Consider the following 20,450-nt stretch of genomic DNA (forward strand, 5'->3'; position numbering starts at 1 on the left):
CATGCTCCGTGTCCCTCTTTAAATGGTCCTTCACCCGGCCTGTGCAATGGAATCCTATATCGAGGACCCTTCCCTACCTTCTCTTCCTCAGCTTCAGGCGTGGAGAGAGGATGGGCACATTGATGGCATAGAGGCTTCAGTGCCATCGTGGGGCAAGTTGATTCTTGGGCCGGAGCTGGGCGCTTATCTATCCACAGTCTCCTGGCTGGGGTTGGGTTGGGGGTGAGGCAAGCGCGGAGGGAGAGTGTCCCAGTTGGTGGTAATGGGGTCCTGCGCTTAGTCTTACACGTATCTATTTGTCCTCAGCCCCGAGGTGCGTACCAGATCTCCGTGCGCGTCTTGCAAGGAGTCTGCGCCCCAGAGAGTCCCGGGAGCGGCGCCGGCCGGTTCCCGGCTTGCCGGGCCATGCAGCTGCGGCCACCGTGGAGCTCCGAGCGGCTGTAGCGCCCCCTATGAAGCGGCCCGCGATGCCCCAGCCATTGTGAACTGTGCCACCCGCCGGAATACGTTCAGCCCCGACACACTTAGCCTTGGATACGATCGACTCTGCGCGCCCTGGACAAGCATCGAGGAGGAGGCGAGAGGGCAGAGAGCGCAGGGGAGGCCTCCCCTCACGGGAGGGGGAAGCCGGCGGGTGCAGCACAGGGACACGCACTTGGGCTGGCACTGGCGGCTGGGGATGTCGTCCTGGACGAGGTGGCATGGACCCGCCATGGCGCGGTTCTGGGGCTTCTGCTGGCTGGTTGTGGGCTTCTGGAGGGCCGCTCTCGCCTGTCCCACGTCCTGCAAATGCACTGCCTCTCGGATTTGGTGCAACGACCCTTCCCCCGGCATCGTGGCATTTCCAAGGTTGGAGCCTAACAGTGCAGACCCTGAGAATATCACCGAAATGTGAGTTCCTAGTGCTGTTCCTTCTTCTTCTTCTCCTCGACCATAGGTCTCAGGCCCGCCAGACCGGTAGGTCCTGGATGGGAATATTGTCCCACGTGTGGGGAGAAGTCAGAGAACAGGGATGGGTCATCTGTCAGTTATCTGTTTCACTGGCTTGAGGCTGCCAGGGCAGGGAGAACTATGACACTTGAAAATAAGTTTTATATATATGTGTGTGTGTGTGTGTGTGTGTGTGTGTGTGTATACACACACACATACATATATGTATGTATGTGTATATATATATATGTATATTTATACACACAACTTTATATTATATATCAATAATATAAATGTATATGATATTTTCTTTGTGTAAATTCCATATGCATTTTATATTTCAAAGCTTTATTGGGCGTGCTTTACACACTCCATATACAATAACTTAGATTTGGGCACTTCTTTTTTGTAAAATGCTGTATGTATGTTGGGTTAGAGAAGTTCCAGTAATATTTACTAGATAGGATGTTAAAATAATTAACTGTAAGAAATCTGTTGAAGGAAGTGAAAGTCTCTCCCTTAACATCTTTCTCTGAGGTTTGGAGTTAACCAATTTCCCTTTTCATTTCATATATCAGATTTTGCTTAGGAGATTGCATCCAGAGATGGCCTTGAAAATGATCTGTAAGAGGAGAAGTTCTGAGTGTTGAAATGCACTCGCTCAAAAGAGAAAATGTGATCGTTGGAAGCCTAAAAGCCTGGTCTGATTTAATTTGGACTTGACTTCCCAGAGATATGATTTTGAGACCATTTGGATTATAAATCTTAATTGCCCATTGAATAATTTTCCAGAACTGGGATGGATCATAAAGCAATGTGTAGTACTCTGATGAATGCTGACTTTAGCCTTGGACCCCTGTGGCTCTGGAAATGTTATAGCTTGTCCTGGCTTGATGGAGAAGCAGAGCTATGTATTTCTGTTCTCCCCTTTGGATGCCTTGTGACAAATACATTAGCAAGTGAGAACTCACCAGTCCTTTCTCTAGCATTCCTAGGTCACCTCTCCTGATCCGTTTAGAGGATTATAAGGCAAAGTTTCTCCTGGTTTTCTTTACAGTGTTTGACACTGAGATAGGCAGCCCTGAAAGTAGGGCTTGTGCTGTGGCCTTCCGGTTGGCGAGTGCGCATGCATTCCCTCCCCCACACACCCAAAGGCACATCCATGTTTCTGCCAACGTAGTCGAACGAGATAACCTGTTTTTTTTAATGTAAGTAAGAGACCTTTCTAGTCTCTGTTGCCTGTTCTGCTGGTGATGCTCATGTTGTAAGGCTTGGGCAGAGGAAATGACAACAGAGCAGAGGGGAATGTGCAGGCCTGGCATAGCTCAGGTATGCCGGGAGCAACCAACCGTGGGGATGAATCCAGGATGCCAGAATCTCAATCTTTTTGGCAAGGAAAGTAGAAGCTGGTGGTGGGGAGAGGAAAAGGGGGTGGGCCCCAACTTTACTGGCCTTGGGCTGGACTGGTGGAGACTCACCAGGCTGGTCCAAAGAGCCTGTGGCCTTTTGTCTTTTTCATGAGGTGGGGTGTCAATAATCAGATGGAGGAGGCCATATGGAATTCAGAGCCTCTCAGACTGTTAGGAGACCCTGGGAAGTACATTTGTACAGTTAGATATTAGTTTTCTTCTTTGTGATTGTTTTTGAAGTCTGTATTAGGTGGTAGATGTACACTGGAAGAAAGAAGTGAGGTATGGCTGGCTGGCTGATGGATTTTTCACTTTAATTTTTTTTTACTTTAATATTTTTAAGTCCATCATTTGAAAAGAAGAAAATAAAACAATCTTTAAATTAAAAACATTATAATTTCAACTGTGGAGGTCTTAATTTCCTGAATGTATATATGAAGTCAACAGATTTGGGCAGAGCTTTCTTATATTTGTTCTCACAATTGTTGCTTCTTTAATATAGGATGGCAGGTTCCCACCTTTAGGCTTTTTAAAGTGGATTTTTATAATATTTATTAAAGCATTTGTCACAGTCATTCATTTTTTCATAGCATTCCTGTATCTATTCTAATTTTGTTTTTCCCCTTCTGATTTGAACACCTATTGGGATTGGGGGAGTTGAGAGGCATACAGGGCTGTGTTCAGGATGGGGAGTTGGGTTAGTAATATTAGGCAGGGAGAAGGAGATCCAGGAGAAGTTTTGTTTGTCTACTCTGTCCCTCAGCTGTGGTGGAGTCCAGTCAGTTGGTCCCTGGTGTATTTATTTGTAAAATGTATCACAATACTTGTTTGGAAATTATTTTCAATTCTGCCTTTTTGATCTCAAAATGACATTAGCAGATGAGCTGGTTTCATGCTCAGTCTTATATGACACCATCTGTTCTCTTTTTCTTACATATTAATATTTGCTTGAACAGCTTTGAAATTCTTGGCCAGTGGATACCAGCTACAGTTGGAACCAAATTATACATTTTTAAAACTTTGTCATTGGATGCACTGATATTCCTAAAATGACCTGTCTTAAAGTTATGGCTTACTAGCGTGTAACTGAAGTTACATGTTTTTATTTTTTGAAAATAATAATATGTAATAATGTAAGTAAGCACTCTGTCATTAGAACCTGCTATTGCAGTTTAACAGATCATTTTAAAATAATGATTTTTTAAAATACATTAAAATACTTAAAATAATGTATTTTTAGTATTTACATATTGAACCACTGTGCCCTTAGGGTTCAAAAGGAGTCAATGGCAGAACATTTTAAAAATATGTGCATAAATTAATTAAAAGGTAGGACATTTTTGTTTTTGCATGCATATTTAAAACTAAGCTGACATTTTGTTGTCAGAGTCATTGTTTGAACTTGTTTAGTTAAAAATCTTCCCCTCACAGTATCTCTCCCAAATTCTTTACACACTGAAGTGATATGGAAGGAGCTATATCTATCTATAAATTCATATCATGCCTGCTCAACATCACATTGCTAAGTGGTAGCTCCTGCTATTTCGAAATGGTTGTATCACAACAGTGCTACATTAAAGACAATACCAGTGTCACATGTGAGTGGAATTCAAGAGTGTGAAGCTTGTGTTTGGAATTATATAATTAGCCATTTAAGTCCCAGTTGTATCAAGTGTCCAAATGGATTGCAAAGGACTTGTTCTGTCTCAACCAAATTGTAAAAGGCTTAGTTAAAATGAGTTATGGATTTTTTTTTTTACTGTGGTAAAAATCATACTATAAAATTTACAGTCTTAACCATTTTTTTAGTGTACAGTTCAGTAGTGTTAAATATATCCACACTGTTGTGGTAAAACATGCATTTCATATTTCACATGTTTTAGGAAGGTCGAGGGGGATCTTTTTGTGAATTTCTTGGACGGTCTTCTGGAATTTGGGGATAATATTTGGAAATGAGTCTCATATATTTTTTTCTCTTAGTACAACATAAATAGAAGTTGCAGCTTCTATTATCAGAGCATCTATGGGCAATTTATTGTTGGCTTGGTGAAACATCTGTAATGTTATGCTATTAATACATCGATTTTGGCCCTTTCTCTTTAATAAGCTTTGCCATTGCAATTAATTGTACTTTTAAAAAATCCTGACATTCACAAGGATTCAGTGAAAAGCATCAGTTTTTATTACTCTGATGTTTACTTCTGAGCTCTTCCATTGGGGATTCTAGAACTTTGAATTGTGTTTTTTTTGTGCTCTTAAGAACCATGCATTTACATTTTAAATGTGGTTACATAAGCCACACTAGACTTGTTAATAAATAAGGCAGTCTAATTTACATCATTCATTATTTAATACAACTTTCAAGCTGGAGTTGAAAACATGCTGTCTTCATAGTGGAAGTATTTTATAGACTTCAGCTCAGCACAGCACAACCATTTGGAGCCTTTATAGTTTCATAGTTTAATCTCTGCAGTATGGAGATTTTTGTCACACTGGGCAAAACAATGGAAAAGCCCAGTAACCCTTCTGACCCTATTTCTCCCACCTCCCCCTTCCATCACCCATCATTGACTGTAGAGGAAAATGTGTTTGATTTTTTTTTTTTTCCCTCTCTGAAAAGTGATATTTCCTTATGGGAATTCAGAGCGCTAGCTTTAAGAGAAGAGCTTGGGTTATATGTTATTACAAGCAAGTAATGGAAGGTTGAAGCAATGCGGTCACAGCTCCCTCGTGCTGAGTTCAGGTCTGTTTAAGATCGTTCACTGTTTCTACCCTCATAAATGTCTTTGTGTGACTATTTCAATATTTTCTTGTAAAGACGTTTTTTGAGTTGAAGAGTTGGCTGAACAGCTGGGAGTTGAGGTTTCTTTCTCCCTAGGAACATTTTCTATGATTTCTTTGACCATATCTAGGTTGTAGGAGTATAAAACCTAGAGTTTTTGTTCAGCTAGAAAAGGGGAATTGAATTTTCTTTCTTCCTTCCTCCCATCTCTCCCTCCCTCCTTCCCTTCTTTCCTTCCTTCCTTTCTTCCTTTCTTGCCTTGGGTACCAAGAAAGTATCCCTTGTTTTAACTTACTACTCATCATTACTCATCTTGCCTGTTAGGGAAAGTTACATTATCAAACTATTATTGACTACTCTACACTGGCATTATCTTCAGGCTAACTTGGCACTACTACTTCCCTAGAGTTTTTGAAGGTTCAAAAAGTATTAGGTAGACGGTGGCATTGGCTATTCTGCCCCTAGGAGCAATGTCAATATTTAGTCCATCTTGATGTCTACAGATCAATAGGAGGATTTGGAGGAGAGATATTTAGGCATGCCAAATTTTTACTTGCTTAATGTATATGTATGACAGAGAGGAGGAAAAAAAACCCTGAATCTTGGCTTATTAATAGTTGATTTATCATCTTCATAATCTACTTGGTCAAGCTATTTTAAAACACAGATCCTACTCTCCAGTCCTAAATGGCAGAGATCTGAGCCTTTCAGTGACCTGATAATTTTAGCTCTACATTTGATTGCTGATCGATCTCCATTAAAAAAGGCAAAGATCCCACATAATCAGGGTGCTTCTCACCACTTACTTTGCTCTCTGGAGTGTCCAAAAGACTGGAAAGTCATAAATATTGATCTGAGAGAGAATGAGTGAATGTTCCTTTATTTATAAAAACCCTCCAAAGAAAAGTAATGCACATACACTAAGTTCTGTCTTTTTTCTTCCTTTATATTTTATAAATAAAAATGTGGAAACCTGGAGCCATGTGACCTGGGAGAATGTCCCAAAGATACCTCCAACTTGCTGCCTGTTCTTGAATAGCCTCTTACTGCCTTTGGTCAGATGTAAACTGAGAACTTTGGATTTGATGTTCAGATACTTTTCTCCTGGCTCTGAAGTTCCATGAGGCTTCAGCTAGGAAGATACTGAAGTATGTGCATTAGCTGAGAAGGAAGGAGTAGTCTCATGGTGCTCAGAGTCAGGAAGTATGTGAATTTGAACACCTTTGGTGTTACAGTGTTGCATGGGCATGTTTTCAGTGCCTGCTCTGAGCTTCCCTAAACTGTGTCATTTTAAGTGGCAGCTGCTAACAAGGCTGGTGGCATGCTAGTAAGGGGCTAACAAGCCCAGGGTCACAGGGTCACTGTTCAGAAGGGTCACTTGAAATCAGGACCTCAGAAAGAAGAGGACCTTAGAAATGATCTGCTCCAACCTCCTCTTTGCAAAAACCTAGGACAGTGAGAGAGTTGCCTGAGGCCATGGCTTATTACATGTCTCGAAGGGATTAGAAGCTTTTTCCTAGAATCCAAATATTGCTATGGCCTCTAATTTAGGTACAACCCCTCTATTCCTTGTCCTCAGAGTGAATGTCTTAACTTCAGTGCACCATTTGACAAGTTTTAGCAAGGGGAAGACAAGCACAGGATGGCTAAATGTGTGCAAACCTATCTTTGTGTGAGACTCAGTAATTATAAAAAGTGCATGAACCACTGATGCAGAGGCAATGACCTTAAATTTGCACAAGAAGCTTAGTTTACTATAAATGATTTTTTAAAAAATTTTAAATGTTCCTCTTTAGGCAACTCTTGCACAAAAATTGGGCTTCAAGAAAAAGCCCTCATGAGTTGGCAACAGTGAGGGATACTAACCTTGTGCCTGCTGCGCCATCTTGACTGATTGGCATTGAAGGGAGGGTAGAGAACACAGAGTGGAATGTTGGTTGATATTCCTCTGGAGTCTTTGCCACAGCCAGGGGTGGTTATGTGAACCGAGGAATTCACAATATCTGCTAGCTTCTATGAAAAACCTATGGACAGGACAGAGTACTTACTTCTTTCTGACTTTTTTTCCCCCCTGACTTCCCACATGCCCTGAGATTAGTAACTGATCCCAGCACCTGAGCCCATGAGCAGACTTCAGGATTGTTAACCCAGAATTCATTCAGCTACCATTTTGTGTGTCATCCATGACTTTTCTAGTAAGAACACACTTCTGAGACATACCTCTGGTTTCAGCCAGGGCTTCTCCCCTGGGACCCAAAAGGTACTTTAGAGGGATCTACTTATTTAGGTTTGATACCTCACTCTGAAGTAGGTAGGACAGACTTGACAGCCGCTGAGGGACTGTCAGGTTGATTGGTTTGCCTGAGGCTTTCGGGTCAAGCAGAGCATAATTAGGGATAGTACTCTATCTAGTGTCTCACTTAGAGATCTGTCTCTAGTTGCTCCAATTTGACTTCAAGAGCCCAGGCAATTCTAAGAGAGATCTGGAGATTTAAATAAATGTCCACAGATAAAAATCATGGCAGTGGGAAGGAGGTGGGCTGGGACTTCACCTCATTCTTTTTCCTTCCATCATTCCCCACCCCCGCTTGACTTCTACTCAGCTCCTTTGCAATCTGTTACACTATTACGAAGAGATACATAATTTGGGTACCTTGAGTAAATTTGCATCTTATAGAATAAAACTATCAATCACACACTATTTAGGGTCCTTTTATTGTAAATAAGGACCAATTACTTCTTCGCACTTCATCTTTTCTTGTAATCTTGACATCCCAAGAATCGTTTAAAAACACACACACATACACACACATCCAGAAAGCTATTTGTGTTTGTACCATGTGTCTATGAATATATAAATCTATAATAAAACTCCACTCCATGTGATTCTTTTAATTTAATTATCTTGAATTGTAAACATTTCCTAATAATTGAAGCCTTCCCTCCTTAAACTACTCTTGATTTTGTTTCAGTCGTTCTGGAGTTCTCTTGGCAGGGACCTGATGAGATGTCTCCTCTGAGTGAAGTATGTCAGTGTTAGTGCATCAACCTTGTTAGCCAACCTGGCTGTTCAGAGACCCATTGTGCCTATCTTCTGATTCTTTGATTGGTTTCAACATAAATGAAAAAATGTAGTCTAAACCAAAAGATATCAGAATTTGGGGTTTTAAAACTTTCTAAAATAGTAGTGCAATTTAAAAAGATGGGATCTTTTAAACTTATCTTCTGAAGCTTTGTAGCAGGAGCTTTTTCTACTTAAGTGTCCCAGAGTCCTTTGTGTAAGGGAGAAGAGGGTCCTATGCCTGGCACACTGACTCACTGTAGGGTGGGTTGCTCCCCATCTCTGGTCTTGCCTTACTCCTCTGTGTCAGGTGTGTACAGAGGTTGGGGTGTTGGGTGAGATAGCTTGGCCCGATGACCTCTGAATGCCCCAGCAAGGTATGACTAAAAAAGTAAATAGAAAAGAAAACCAAGTCGCTATCTCAAAAACAAACTCATCCCCAAACCAGAGTACTTCTTTTCGTTTTCTCCCTGTTTGCCTGCAAAGCTGCACCTCTACCACCCAGACTCAAAGAATGATGTAAAAGGTTTTGTTCCTTATATCTTTCTCTTCCATCCCCGGTGCTATGGTCTGAATGTCTGTGTTCCCCCTTCCCCAGATTCACGTGTCAAAGCTTCATTCTCAGTGCAGGGCTGTTGGGAGGTGGGATCTTTAGAGGTGATTAGGTCATAAGGGAGACACCCTCAAAGATGGTATTAGTTACCTTATAAAAGAGGTTCAAGAGAGCTCATTTGTTCTTTCTGCTACATGAAGACACACTTAGAAGGTGCTGCCTTTGGAAAATGGGTCCTCACCATTCACTGAACCTGCTGGTGCCTTGATCTTGGATTTCTCAGCCTCTATAACTATGAGCAATACATTTCTGTTGTTTCTTAATTACAAGTCTAAGGTATTTTGATTTAGTTGAACTTGGGCTGGATGAGTTTAACATAGGAAGGTGACAAAGTATAGGAATCTGTTATAACTGAACAGAACCTTGGACAGGAAGATGGGATTTTGAATTTGATGTACTTTGGATGTGGTTTATCCTTAAAGGTTCATTCACTGGAAAGTTCATCTCCAGTGTCTTGCTGTTGAGAAGTGGTAGGACCTTTAATAGGTGGGACCTAGTGAGAGGGGATTAGCTCATGGGGATTCCACCCTCATTAATGGATTCAAGTCTTTCTGGAGAGACTTGGTTAGATCTTGGAATGAGTTAGGTCTTGTGGGACTGGGTTATATACCAAAGTGGTGGGTTTTTATAAAGCCTATTAGCTTTCCTTCTGTCTCCATCTCACACACTTGCCTCTCTGTATGCAATTGCCTCCCCTCTATATTGATGCCATGAGGCCCTCACCAGAAGCCAAATAAATGGCCACTCCCTGCTGTTGACCCTGCAAAACTATGAGCCACATAAATTTTCATATAAATTACCCACCCAGAAAATGGACTAAGCCAAGATTCATATCCATATTCCAGCAGTATCAAGCCCTGGGATCCTGGGTGACCACTTGACCTCACCAGCCTGTGTGTCCTCATCTTGATCCTGGCAATTAGGAACTAGATGGGTGCGAAACCCTGAAAGACCCTGATGGTCCAAATCGGTCAGTCACTGATGTTTCTAAATCTTGTGGGCTCTTTTCATATAAGTAGACCACCTTTGTTTCACTGAACCTGGCTTAAATAAGGTTAACAGAGTGATGACAAGAGACAGGGACCTGATATAACTGAAAGAAGCCCTGGGTGGGGAGACACTAGTGTTTCCTTTTCTGTTCTGTAATTCACACCTACCTCAACAGAACCTGCTCCAGTGTTCTTTGTGGCTAGGCAGCAGAATTCTGGCCTGTGGGTTTTCTCCAAATCCAAGTATTTACCTCAGCCATCATCCATCCTGGGCAGCAGGATGGTTTCCCACTAATAGAAACAAATTATAGTTTTTTCTTGGAGATAGTTCTCTTAACATGTATCATGTACCTGCATTTTAAGCAATTGTGTCAGCTAATTCAGATGTTCATATCTTATCAGAACACCCACCACTTGTGTCTGTTAGATGCCTAGCCATCTTCCATTGATGAAGCTCTGGTAGGTTTTCAACTGGCCTACCTTTTTTGCCTACATCAGCAGAAGATGTCAGTGAGATCAAAATCTTGTTCTGTTGATCAAGTTTTCTTTTCTTCCTGGCTGGAAAAATTTGCCACTTGTTTCCTGATTGTTGCATGGAAACATTAGTTCAATTCTGCAACTGTTGGAGAGGACACTGGGATGCTACAGACAAATAGAATAGTTCACCAAGGCCAAAAGTTCCTGAGTAGCTTGTATCTAGTGGAAGAGATGAATGCATATACATCTGAACAGTGGGAGGCATTGATATGTAGACTGGATGTGTACAATCCCCAGTTCTTACCATCTATGGTAGCAGTAACCCAACTGAGCTTTATTGTTTTTTTTCTGTCAGATGATTTTTGATATTCTTGTGGCTACATCCACTCATATTGCATTGGCGTAAGTTACAAATATCTGCATCCAGCCTTCCTTTTTGTTTCAGTAGAGAGTTGGAGGATCTTTTAACTTCTGTTAAACACCCTACCTCCATTGTAGATCTCATCCTCTTGAACTTTATTTTATTTGTTTTATTTTACCTCCCCTGTATTTTCAGTTTTTCTTCTATCATTCAACATCTAAAGATTGGCATTTAAGTAGGACCAGTTCTCTCCCATCTTGAAAACATTTTCCTTTAGCACTGTTCCCTCTTTTTTCCCCCATATTTCTCTTTAGTCACTGCCTTTTCCACTCTCCTTTCAAAGCTAAATCTTGGAAGACTGATTAGTATTCAGAAAGTCTATTTCCTCACCTACTAATCCAGTCTTACTCTACTGCTTCACCAAATTCACTCCACCATAGTCCCCAAAGACCTTCATGGGGTATATTCTGCTGTCCTAAACTTATTTGACTTCTTAGCAGAATTTGGCTTCATTTCTCACTTCCTGTTGAAATGTTCCTTTCCTTTTGTCTTGGTGTTCCCACCCCAACTCCCTATTTAACACCCCTCTTAGATATGTGATAGTGTCTCACATTCAACATTTACAAATTAAATTCATCATCATTGCCCAAAACCCATCTTCAACTTTCCCTATTGTAATGGATGGCATCATGATCCACTTAGGAATACAGACCAGAAACTTTGACTCTTTCCTCTCTAACCCCAGTATTTATAATCAAGCCTTGTTAATTCAGTTTCCTTAACATTCCTTAATTTTCTTCACTTCTTTTTATCTCTACTGCTCATTTCTTTCCCCACTCCCTCCTATCTCCCTCTTTCTTTAAATATTGATTGTGGTCTTCTCTGTGTCAGACATTGTGCTCAGTACTTGGGATACGGTGAGAAAGACTAACCCTGCCCTTTCTTACCAAGCTTACAGTCTGGAATCATGGACAAACATCAAATGAATACACTCATAAAAATGATTTAATTTATGCCACTATTATCTTTTGCTTAAAATGCTGCAACAGCTTAGTTTGTATCCCAGCCTCTAAGTCTTATAGTCAGAGTGGTCTTTTAAAAATGCTGATCCCATCACATCACTGTTTGTAATTGCCCTGGGACTCCTTTCCTGTCTCTTAAAATGCAAAGTTTATTTTTTATTGTTGTTTGTTTTTAGTTTTTTTAAAAATAAAACCAGATTGTCATCATATTGCTATACAAATAAACATATAACTATTACATGGACCCAAAGAAACAGATCAGCATAACAGTTCTTTCTCCTAGCAGATCTATAAAGGAGAACAAATTATAACTGGAAGCTTGCTTGGTGATCTTGGAATTAGAGCAAGGGCATTTAATTCTGCATTTAAAATGTTCAGTGGCATTAAGCTAAGCTTGCCTGAGGCATCCATCTCCATAATGGGAGAGCCTTCACAAAGGGAATGTAGAACTTGAAGTACTTTGGCCCAGACCTATGTCCCCTGGATGGACACTCCTTTTTCTCTCCTTTATTCACTGCCCAGCACCAATTCTGATTGACACATTCTTTCTTTGGAAAGGTTAGTGCCTTTAGCCAAGACTTCTCAAGCCCGGGAGCCTTTTACATTCTTTAGAGTGATTTTGTACATCTTTTCTCTGAAATGCATTCATTTTATTATGGAATTTTATTAGTAATTACTTTTTTTTTTAAAAAAAAAGCAATATCTGAACATGATAAGAAATGCAAACAATACAGAATGTCTTGTGAAAAGTTTCCCTTTTACCACATATTTCAACCCTCACCCCTCCTGACTACTAGCAACTGCTGTTTTTAATTTGTGTGCCTCCTTCTAGAATAGTCTACTTTCATACACAGCACATAGATAGCTATTTTTTGGTGTGTGTACACACAAATAAGGGCATGCTATACCCACTGTTCTACATCTTGATAGATTTTCACTTAACATATCTACACACTGTTTCTACATGAACACATGTATACCAGCCTTATTTGCACATACATAGAATGAATAGACTGCTTTGTTTAACCAGCTTCTTACTGAACATCCTCATGGGCAAGTTCTTGTACACCTGCGTGATTTTACTTTAGGGAAGGTTCCTAGAATTTGAATTGCAAGGATGTTTTTGAGATGTTTGTGATATTGATGGATACTGCCAAGTTGTCTTGCAAAGAGGTCAAATAATTTTATTCTGTCACTAAAACTGGGAGCACTTGCTTTCTACAACTAGGTAAATATTATTCATTACCAAAACTCTTTGACATTTGTCAATCAGATTCCTGAGAAATAGTAATCTCACTTTTTTTATTTTGCAGTTTTATAATTATGATGCAGATTTAAAACCTGTTTTATATGTTTGTAAGTCACTTGTATTTCTTTTTAGCAAATCAGATTGTCATGCCACTTAGCCATTTTCTTTTTTCCATAGGTCTATCATGACCTTTTAAAAAATTGACTCAAAGTCTCTTTTAACAGTAGGAACATTTGTCCTTTGCCTAGAATTTTTCATGTCTACTAATGTCAATTATGGGTTATACTATGCCCCCCACATCCTTCCTCTCTGACTCTCCTCCTTCTCTTCTTGTAAAACTGACTCAGTTTTCCAAGTAAAACTTAACTGTTTCCCTTATTGTTTCTATGTTGCAGATGTGACTAAGAAGAGCATTCCTTCTCTAAGTCTATAAAACAAGTTTCCTAAAAATTCTGCTATTGCTTTTACCATCTCATGTTTTTGCACTTAAAACTTTATTCCATTTGAATTTTTAAAACTGAGAGGTGATATAACAATTGTTTTATTATCTTTCCTCAAGGTAACTGATTAGCCAATGAAGTGTCTCAAAACTATTTCTTTTCCATCATCTCTTTCTTTTATTTTTTCTTTCTTTCTTCCTTTCTTTTTTATTTTGTTGCTGAGCATCTAACCAGGGGCCTCTTGTAGATTAGGCAAGCACTCTACCACTGAAGTACATCCCAGTCCTTTAAAATTTTTATATGTTTCTTCTTCTTCTTCTCCTTCTCCTTCTCCTCCTTCTCCTCCTCCTCCTCCTCCTTCTTCTCTTTCTCCTTCTCCTCCTCCTTCTCCTCCTCCTTCTTTTCCTCCCCCTCCCCCTCCTCCCCTCCCCCTCCTCCCCTCCCCCTCCTCCTCCTCTCCTCCCCCTCCTCCTCCTCCCCCTCCTCCCCCTCCCCCCTCCTTCTTCTCTTCCTCATCCTCCTCCCCCTTCTCCTTCTCTTCCTTCTCCTCCTTCTCCTTCTCCTTCTTCTCCTTCTTCTTCTTATTCGTTGTTGTGCTGGGATAGAACTTAGAGCTTCACACATGCAATGCAAGTGCTCTACCACTGTGAAAACCCCCAGCTCCCCAAATTTTATTTTGAGGCAGGGTCTTGCTAAGTTGCCCATGTTGGCCTTGAACTTGTAGTTCTCCTGTCTCAGCCTCTAGAGTAGCTGGGACTACAGGTGTGGGGCCACTGCACCTGTCATTTCAATACTATTAATTACTTAATTGTACCTTTCCTTTACTAATTTGGTTACATCAGTATTTGAGCCTGTTTTGGGATCTGTCTTATTATATTAATCAACTTTTTAATATCCTAGTACTATACTTTTCTCTCCTAAAGCTTATTATGATTATTATTTTTTTCTACTTGGATTATGAATTTTATTATCAGTGTTAAAAATTTTTCAGAACTACTGCATGGTGATTTTTCCATATGATTTTCGGAAACTACTTGCCTAGCTCTCTCCATATTATATTGGTCATTTAAATTAAGATAGCATTACATTTGTATAGGGCAAGGCTGCAACCTAACTAGTCTTATAAAGCCCTGTGTCTTCCAATTCAAAGCCTTTTTCCCAACCTCATATTTCTGTCTTTTCCATTCTTCAGTGCTGATACAGCCACCCTGGCTTTCAGCCCTGAGCTGTACTCTAACTTACCTCAGAGGCTTTGCATTGGCTATTCCCTCAGCCTGGAACTTTCCCCTTGCCTTCTACCTCTGGCTAACTCCTGCTTGTCACTTAGGTCTCAGCTCCCATGCTGTTTCTTCTCTCTTCGGTATCTGGGCTATGTCCCCTCCACCATGTGCTCTTATAGCAATCCCATGTTTCCTATCTGCTATGCAGGTCACTTTGTATACTAAGTACATGCATGTGCACCCATCTGTACAGATCATTAGGATATAAACTGCATGAAGTTCTGGACCATATGAGCCTTGTTTATTGCTCCTTCCTAAAACCTAACAAAATGTTGTAGTTTTCCACATTATGCACATACACAGGATATACACACAGGAGTGCTCTCCCCACGCTTATATAAGTTTATCCTATAGAATTCCAAATAAAAGTATTTATGAGTTGGTTTCTGGGTCATCAATATGTAAATCTTTAGACATGACTTTTCTCATGTTATCAGGTTAAAATGTTGATTTTATATAAATAACCACTATAGAATTAAAATGCACAGAGTTTGTTCATATACAGTAAGAAATCAATGTGGAAACAAAAAAAGGCAAAGCCTTGATGAGGCAGGTGGCTTGTGTATCCAGCAGGAAGGAGGGACAGAGAAGAGTTGGAGGATGAAGGCAAACAGACAAAGACAAATGCAGAACAGGCTAGGGCAGCAACAGAGATAAATCCAGGGAAAAGAATCATTCTGGGGACATCCAATCTCCAACAAACAAATAGGTCTAATGAGAAAGATTTGAGCCTTTTCTGTCCTGTAATAGTCAATAATGGATAGCCTTGTGGATCAATTGCAGTTTTCCCTGCGACTGCATTTATAGTGCTTCACATAAAAAGCGATGCTAAAGTGAGATTTCAGATGTGATTTATCCTTCTTGTAGTATGGATGATAGAGGCTGTTCATTTTTCTCAAAGAACTGCAAACATCAGGAGTAAAAGAAATTATGTGTCGCTGCTGGTTTAATGTACCATCTGATACTTATACTCTTGTTCCTTTGCTGTCAAAATGCATTGGGCTTATCCTATGAATGTTTCATGGGGCTTCCTTTATATTTATAATAATTAACACTATTAGGCATCTCAAACATTTTGATAGTTGTTTGCAAAACTGATCATAAAACAACTGATAGACTTACAAGATTGGAAGGCTTTTAAAAATAGAGTAGGGGAGTCTATAGGTGAACAGATTGTGTTGAATAATCCAAAAAGATAATCCTCCCTTGAGATCAATAACATCCGTTTGTTTATGTTTACACAATGCAGTATGTTCATAATAGACATACAAGTGAAAATGATTTAGGTTCATATGTATTTTGAAAGTCAAATTTTTAAAAAGGAACTGGTATTATGGAACTGACATATAATGTTTAACTGCAGTGAGAGAAGTCTTATTATGGGTTGAATCATGGGTTTCATGGTAATTCTATGTGGCCCTCTGGTATTTAATTTCTTAACTAGTTTATTTATTCTTTCAGGGGATTTTTCTTTCACTAATAAAAATGTCTTCTGGAGTTGAACTCCAGGTGCCTTGAGGGTATCATTGAGCCTTTTACTTACCCAGCCTACCTTAGAATTTATTTGATCCTTATTCTCCAGTCATTGCATTTTAGATATATATCTATACATGTATAGTTAGAGGTGACAGATATTTTGTTGGCAAAGCCATCTTTTCTATGGATAACTGAAATGGCAGATATGAACTGTTTATATGTGCTTTGATTGATTGATTGATTGATTGATGCATTAATTCATTTATCAGTCAACAGATATGTTTTGAGCATGTCTTCTCACCTGGCACTTTTCTGGGTTATGTGTAATAAGATTTAGGTCAACTTCTACTTCTATGCCTATTTTATTTATTTATTTATTTTATTTATGCTGTTTATTTCAAGGGTACAAAAGAAGCCCTCCAAGTTGGATTGTCTCACCCTTCTCTTCCCTAATAACTCAAGAGACCTCATATGCAGGCATGCGTACAGTTCAAACTGCATGGCTGAACTCCATTAACACTAACACAGGTGGCAACCTTGGATTCTGCCTTTATCCCACATCATCATGCATGCCTAATGATCTGCATGTCCATGGCATGATATATACCCTTAGGAGGATAGACACAAAGGAAAGGTCTGCACAGGCCCTAGGAGAGGAGTCAGGGTTTGGGAGCAGGAATTCAGGGATCCTGGGTACCTGGTCAAGAAGGGAGGGTGTGATCTCTAGGTAGGAGCATTCTGCACTTCTTCCTTGCCTTATGTGGAGGAACTTGCTGGAGGAGTACAGAGTGAGAGCCTTCAAATTGCTTAGGCCCATGCCTGTAGTGCTTAGGGCTCTGTGATCCAGTTAGAATAGACCTCCACCTTATCAGTCTGGCTTCTGTGGCATGGTAGTTTTGGCCTATCATGGTTTTTTGAATCAGGGTATGCATATGTTATGCACCCTAAGAACATGCAGTGGGGGTTGCCAGGATGTCCAGATGGGTCCTCCATTGTACTGCCTGGTCCCTCTCTCTAGGGAACTTTATTTGGTCTACCCTAAGCTATAACCACAGCCCCAACTTTTAGCCATCTTTATTGAAGGCTACAGATTACTTTCTTTGGAACTAAACTACAAAATTGCTAGTGGAAAGGAATCCCAAGTATAAGTTGACATGCATAGGTGGATTGACGGATTCATTTTCTGTATTCCTTGGGAGTTTGTGTAGGTGAGTTATCCCTGTGGTAAGAGCTTCCGTAGGAAGTGTAGGGTAAGTGGCCTGTCCTACATTGGGTGAGTTACCAAAGCTTTCTGAGCTTTAGATTCCCTATCTGGAAAAAGGGGGGATAAGAAAGCCTTCCTCTTTGAATTTCTTCAGTTAAATTGAGCTGATGTATGTGAAATGCGTGTAGCAGGGTAGGAGACACACTTTGCACTATACTGTTAGTTTTCATTTTGTGTCTACCCTAAGCATGTTTTGAGGGAGAACAGATTCTTTGAGGCTGGGGGAAAACTGAAAAGCAAAAGAATCTGCCTTGTGCTTGGCACTGAGCAGGTGTTGTGGTTGAGGACAGGTGTAAAGGGGGTCTGCTCCCCATGGCTCTCCTGTGTGCCCTTTGGCTTGTTTACATGTTACTCCTGTCTGGTAGGACCTGGTGTGCTTAGTTGATTGGGGTATTGACCATTTGTGTGCTGAGCAATCATGAGTCAAATTTAGCCACTATTATTCAGGTCATAGCCTTTGTTCTGCAATTTTGGTGTGTTCAGTAGTCCTGGTCCATTTCATTTGTCAGGTTGTTTACCAGCAGTTCTTCTGGACTCTGGAGGTAATCAGTTTGTATTCCATTTCCCCTTTTAGTACTGTTTTTCACTCTTTAGTTGCAAGGCTTTTAGAAAATATAAATTTTTTTCTTTTAAAAATTGTGGAAAAATACACAAAACATAAAATTTGCCATTTTAACCACTTAAAAATGGTTCAGTGGCATTAAGTAGGCTCACATGCTGGTCTTCTGTCACCACCTTCCAACTTGAGAATGTTATTCATCTTGCAAAACTGAAACTCTGAACACTCTAAGCATTGACTCCCTATACCAGCTCCTCCCAGCCTCTGCAAACACTCTTCTACTTTCTCCATGAATGTGACTGCTCCATATACCTCAAAAATGTGTCTTTTTAAATGATGGCATGTCCCTTTAGTTAAAGGTTTTTTTTTTAATATTTATTTTTTAGTTTTTGGTGGACACAATATCTTTATTTTTTAATTTTTATGTGGTGCTGAGGATCCAATCCAGCGCCCTGCACATGCCAGGCGAGCACGCTACTGCTTGAGCCACGTCCCCACCCCAGTTAAAGGTTTTTATAAGGGATTTGTTTAGGAATTTTAGATGCATTCACACTTCCTTTCTGCAAAATAACTCTCTTTATTGTGGCCTTACACAACCACTTATACTTGGAAAGGTCCACTAGCATTTTTGTAGTTTAGCTCCAAAGAAAGTAATCTGTAGCCTTCGGTAAAGATGGCTAAAAGTTGGGGCTGTGGTTATAGCTCGGGGTAGAGCACTTGCCTAGCATGTGTGAGGCACTGGGTTGGATCCTCAGCATCACATAAAAATAAATAAATAAAGGTATAAAGAAGACAGTAACATTTTAAAAAGAAAGATGGATAAAAGTTAACATGAGAACTGAAACACTGAAGTTAAAATTGGAAGTGTCCTTTTTATTGTATCTCTTTTCTTATTCCCACTGCCTGTAAATGCTGGCTGAAAAATCATGCCAAAATCAAAACAGACCTTCATAGAGATCCTAAACTTTTATCACTTGAATTGTTCTCCTTTCTTGATGTTATGCCTGATGCTCGTTTTTCTCTGTGCCGTGCTTGATCTATCCTGAAGCTGGAACAGAAATATCAGTTCCAAAATTTCTCTTTGTATGGAATGATTTGGCCTGACTGCAGGCCAAGAGCTTTCAGAACTGTATTCTGTTGTGATCTGTGCTGACTTGAATGCTTCTCAGAATTCTTACAGCTCAGGCTAATCATTGGCAGTTCTTCCTTACGACTCATAAATAGAACATTGGTTTGCCTGAAATAACAGGGAAAGAGGAAAAGGCATTTTTAGAAAACAGATAATTTATGTGTTGGATTGGAGTTTCATTTTTTTTCATAAGCATTCATTCTAAAATGTAAAAAAAAAATAAAAAATAGAAAGATTATAGATAAAATTATTTGCTAACCCATTTCTTAAAAATACCCATAAAGTCATTCTATCAACTCAGCATATTATATGTGATATGTGATGGCTATTTAATTTTTATTGAATGAATATTAGAAATGTGACAATTTGCCATTAGTATTTGAATAATTGAAGATAACCAATTTATATAATAAGGTTAACAGGGTAAAAATGAGTGGGAATAAGGAATAGAAAAGAAGATCAGAACTCCAGCTACCCTTAATGGTTGACATAGTTGCTGTAACTGAACCCAACATTTGTCTTCAACTTCCTGGCAGCAAAAAGAGAAACTCATTATTAGGAAGGAGAATGCCTACTAATTCCACAGGAACCCAGCTTTGTCTGGCACTAGGCACTGAAAGGAATTTCTTTTGCAGGGACAATGAGTGATGCAGTGCACAGTTTTTATGAAAAATGCAGAAGTAGATTTCATTTTCTTCTTCCTGAAAGAGGCAGTAAGGACTGGGGGAAGTGACAAGACATCAATTCTGTGAGAAGTCCAAAGTGGTCCTAGAGTTTAACCTCCCATTACCTGTTGTGAGTGGATTCAGCGCAGGATCTCAGGCTCCCATCCCCACGTGTCCTTTGCTGAACTAGGCTTTGATAGAAGTGGATGATCTGAGGTTACCTCTTCTGACCAGAGACTGGAAATTTTTTGTCTCTTTTGCTGGTTAAGGCAGATCTGGCTATTCCCTTTTCAAACCAGACAAGCAGATGGTAGGGCTGACATCTTTGTACAAAGACTGAGCAGCCCAGCCTACGTGCTCATCCAGGTGGAAGCCACCCTGCTCGAGTACGAAGATGAGCTGCAGAGGTCCCAGCATGCAGATCCATGCGTGTGGGGAAAGCACCTCTGTGACTGCCCAGAACTTGGACAAATGAATGAGACCCCAGAGTGCCACCCCACAGAGTAACAGAGATGATTTTGGCCTAGAAGCAGTTAGGAGCAGGTGTGATCAGGAGGCTTCCCTGGCCATAGGAAAAGCTCCCTCAGGCTCCTGTGGTGCCTCCAATCCTCCTGAACCTGCCAGGATGAATTAGCTGCACTGCATACTCCAAGTGACTGAATGAGCTCATGTATGCTTCTGGTGGTTTCTGATTGACTGATGTTAGATTTCACCAACCCCCAATATGTATTAAGCCACATTCCT

General features: G+C 40.2%; 1 protein-coding gene across 5 annotated transcripts in view; it reads left to right on the top strand.

The window, feature by feature from the left end:
* Positions 1-656: 656 nt before the first annotated feature.
* Positions 657-20,450, top strand: part of Ntrk2 (neurotrophic receptor tyrosine kinase 2) — a 346,426-nt gene continuing 326,632 nt past the window's right edge. For all 5 annotated transcript variants that reach the window (XM_076843523.1, XM_076843524.1, XM_076843525.1 and 2 more), the window contains exon 1: positions 657-891. In XM_076843523.1, coding sequence (XP_076699638.1) covers positions 680-891 — 212 coding nt within the window. In that variant the 5' untranslated portion in view covers positions 657-679. The remainder of the gene's footprint in view (positions 892-20,450) is intronic.

This window comes from Callospermophilus lateralis, chromosome 2, assembly GCF_048772815.1.
Source record: "Callospermophilus lateralis isolate mCalLat2 chromosome 2, mCalLat2.hap1, whole genome shotgun sequence".
NCBI lineage: Eukaryota > Metazoa > Chordata > Mammalia > Rodentia > Sciuridae > Callospermophilus > Callospermophilus lateralis.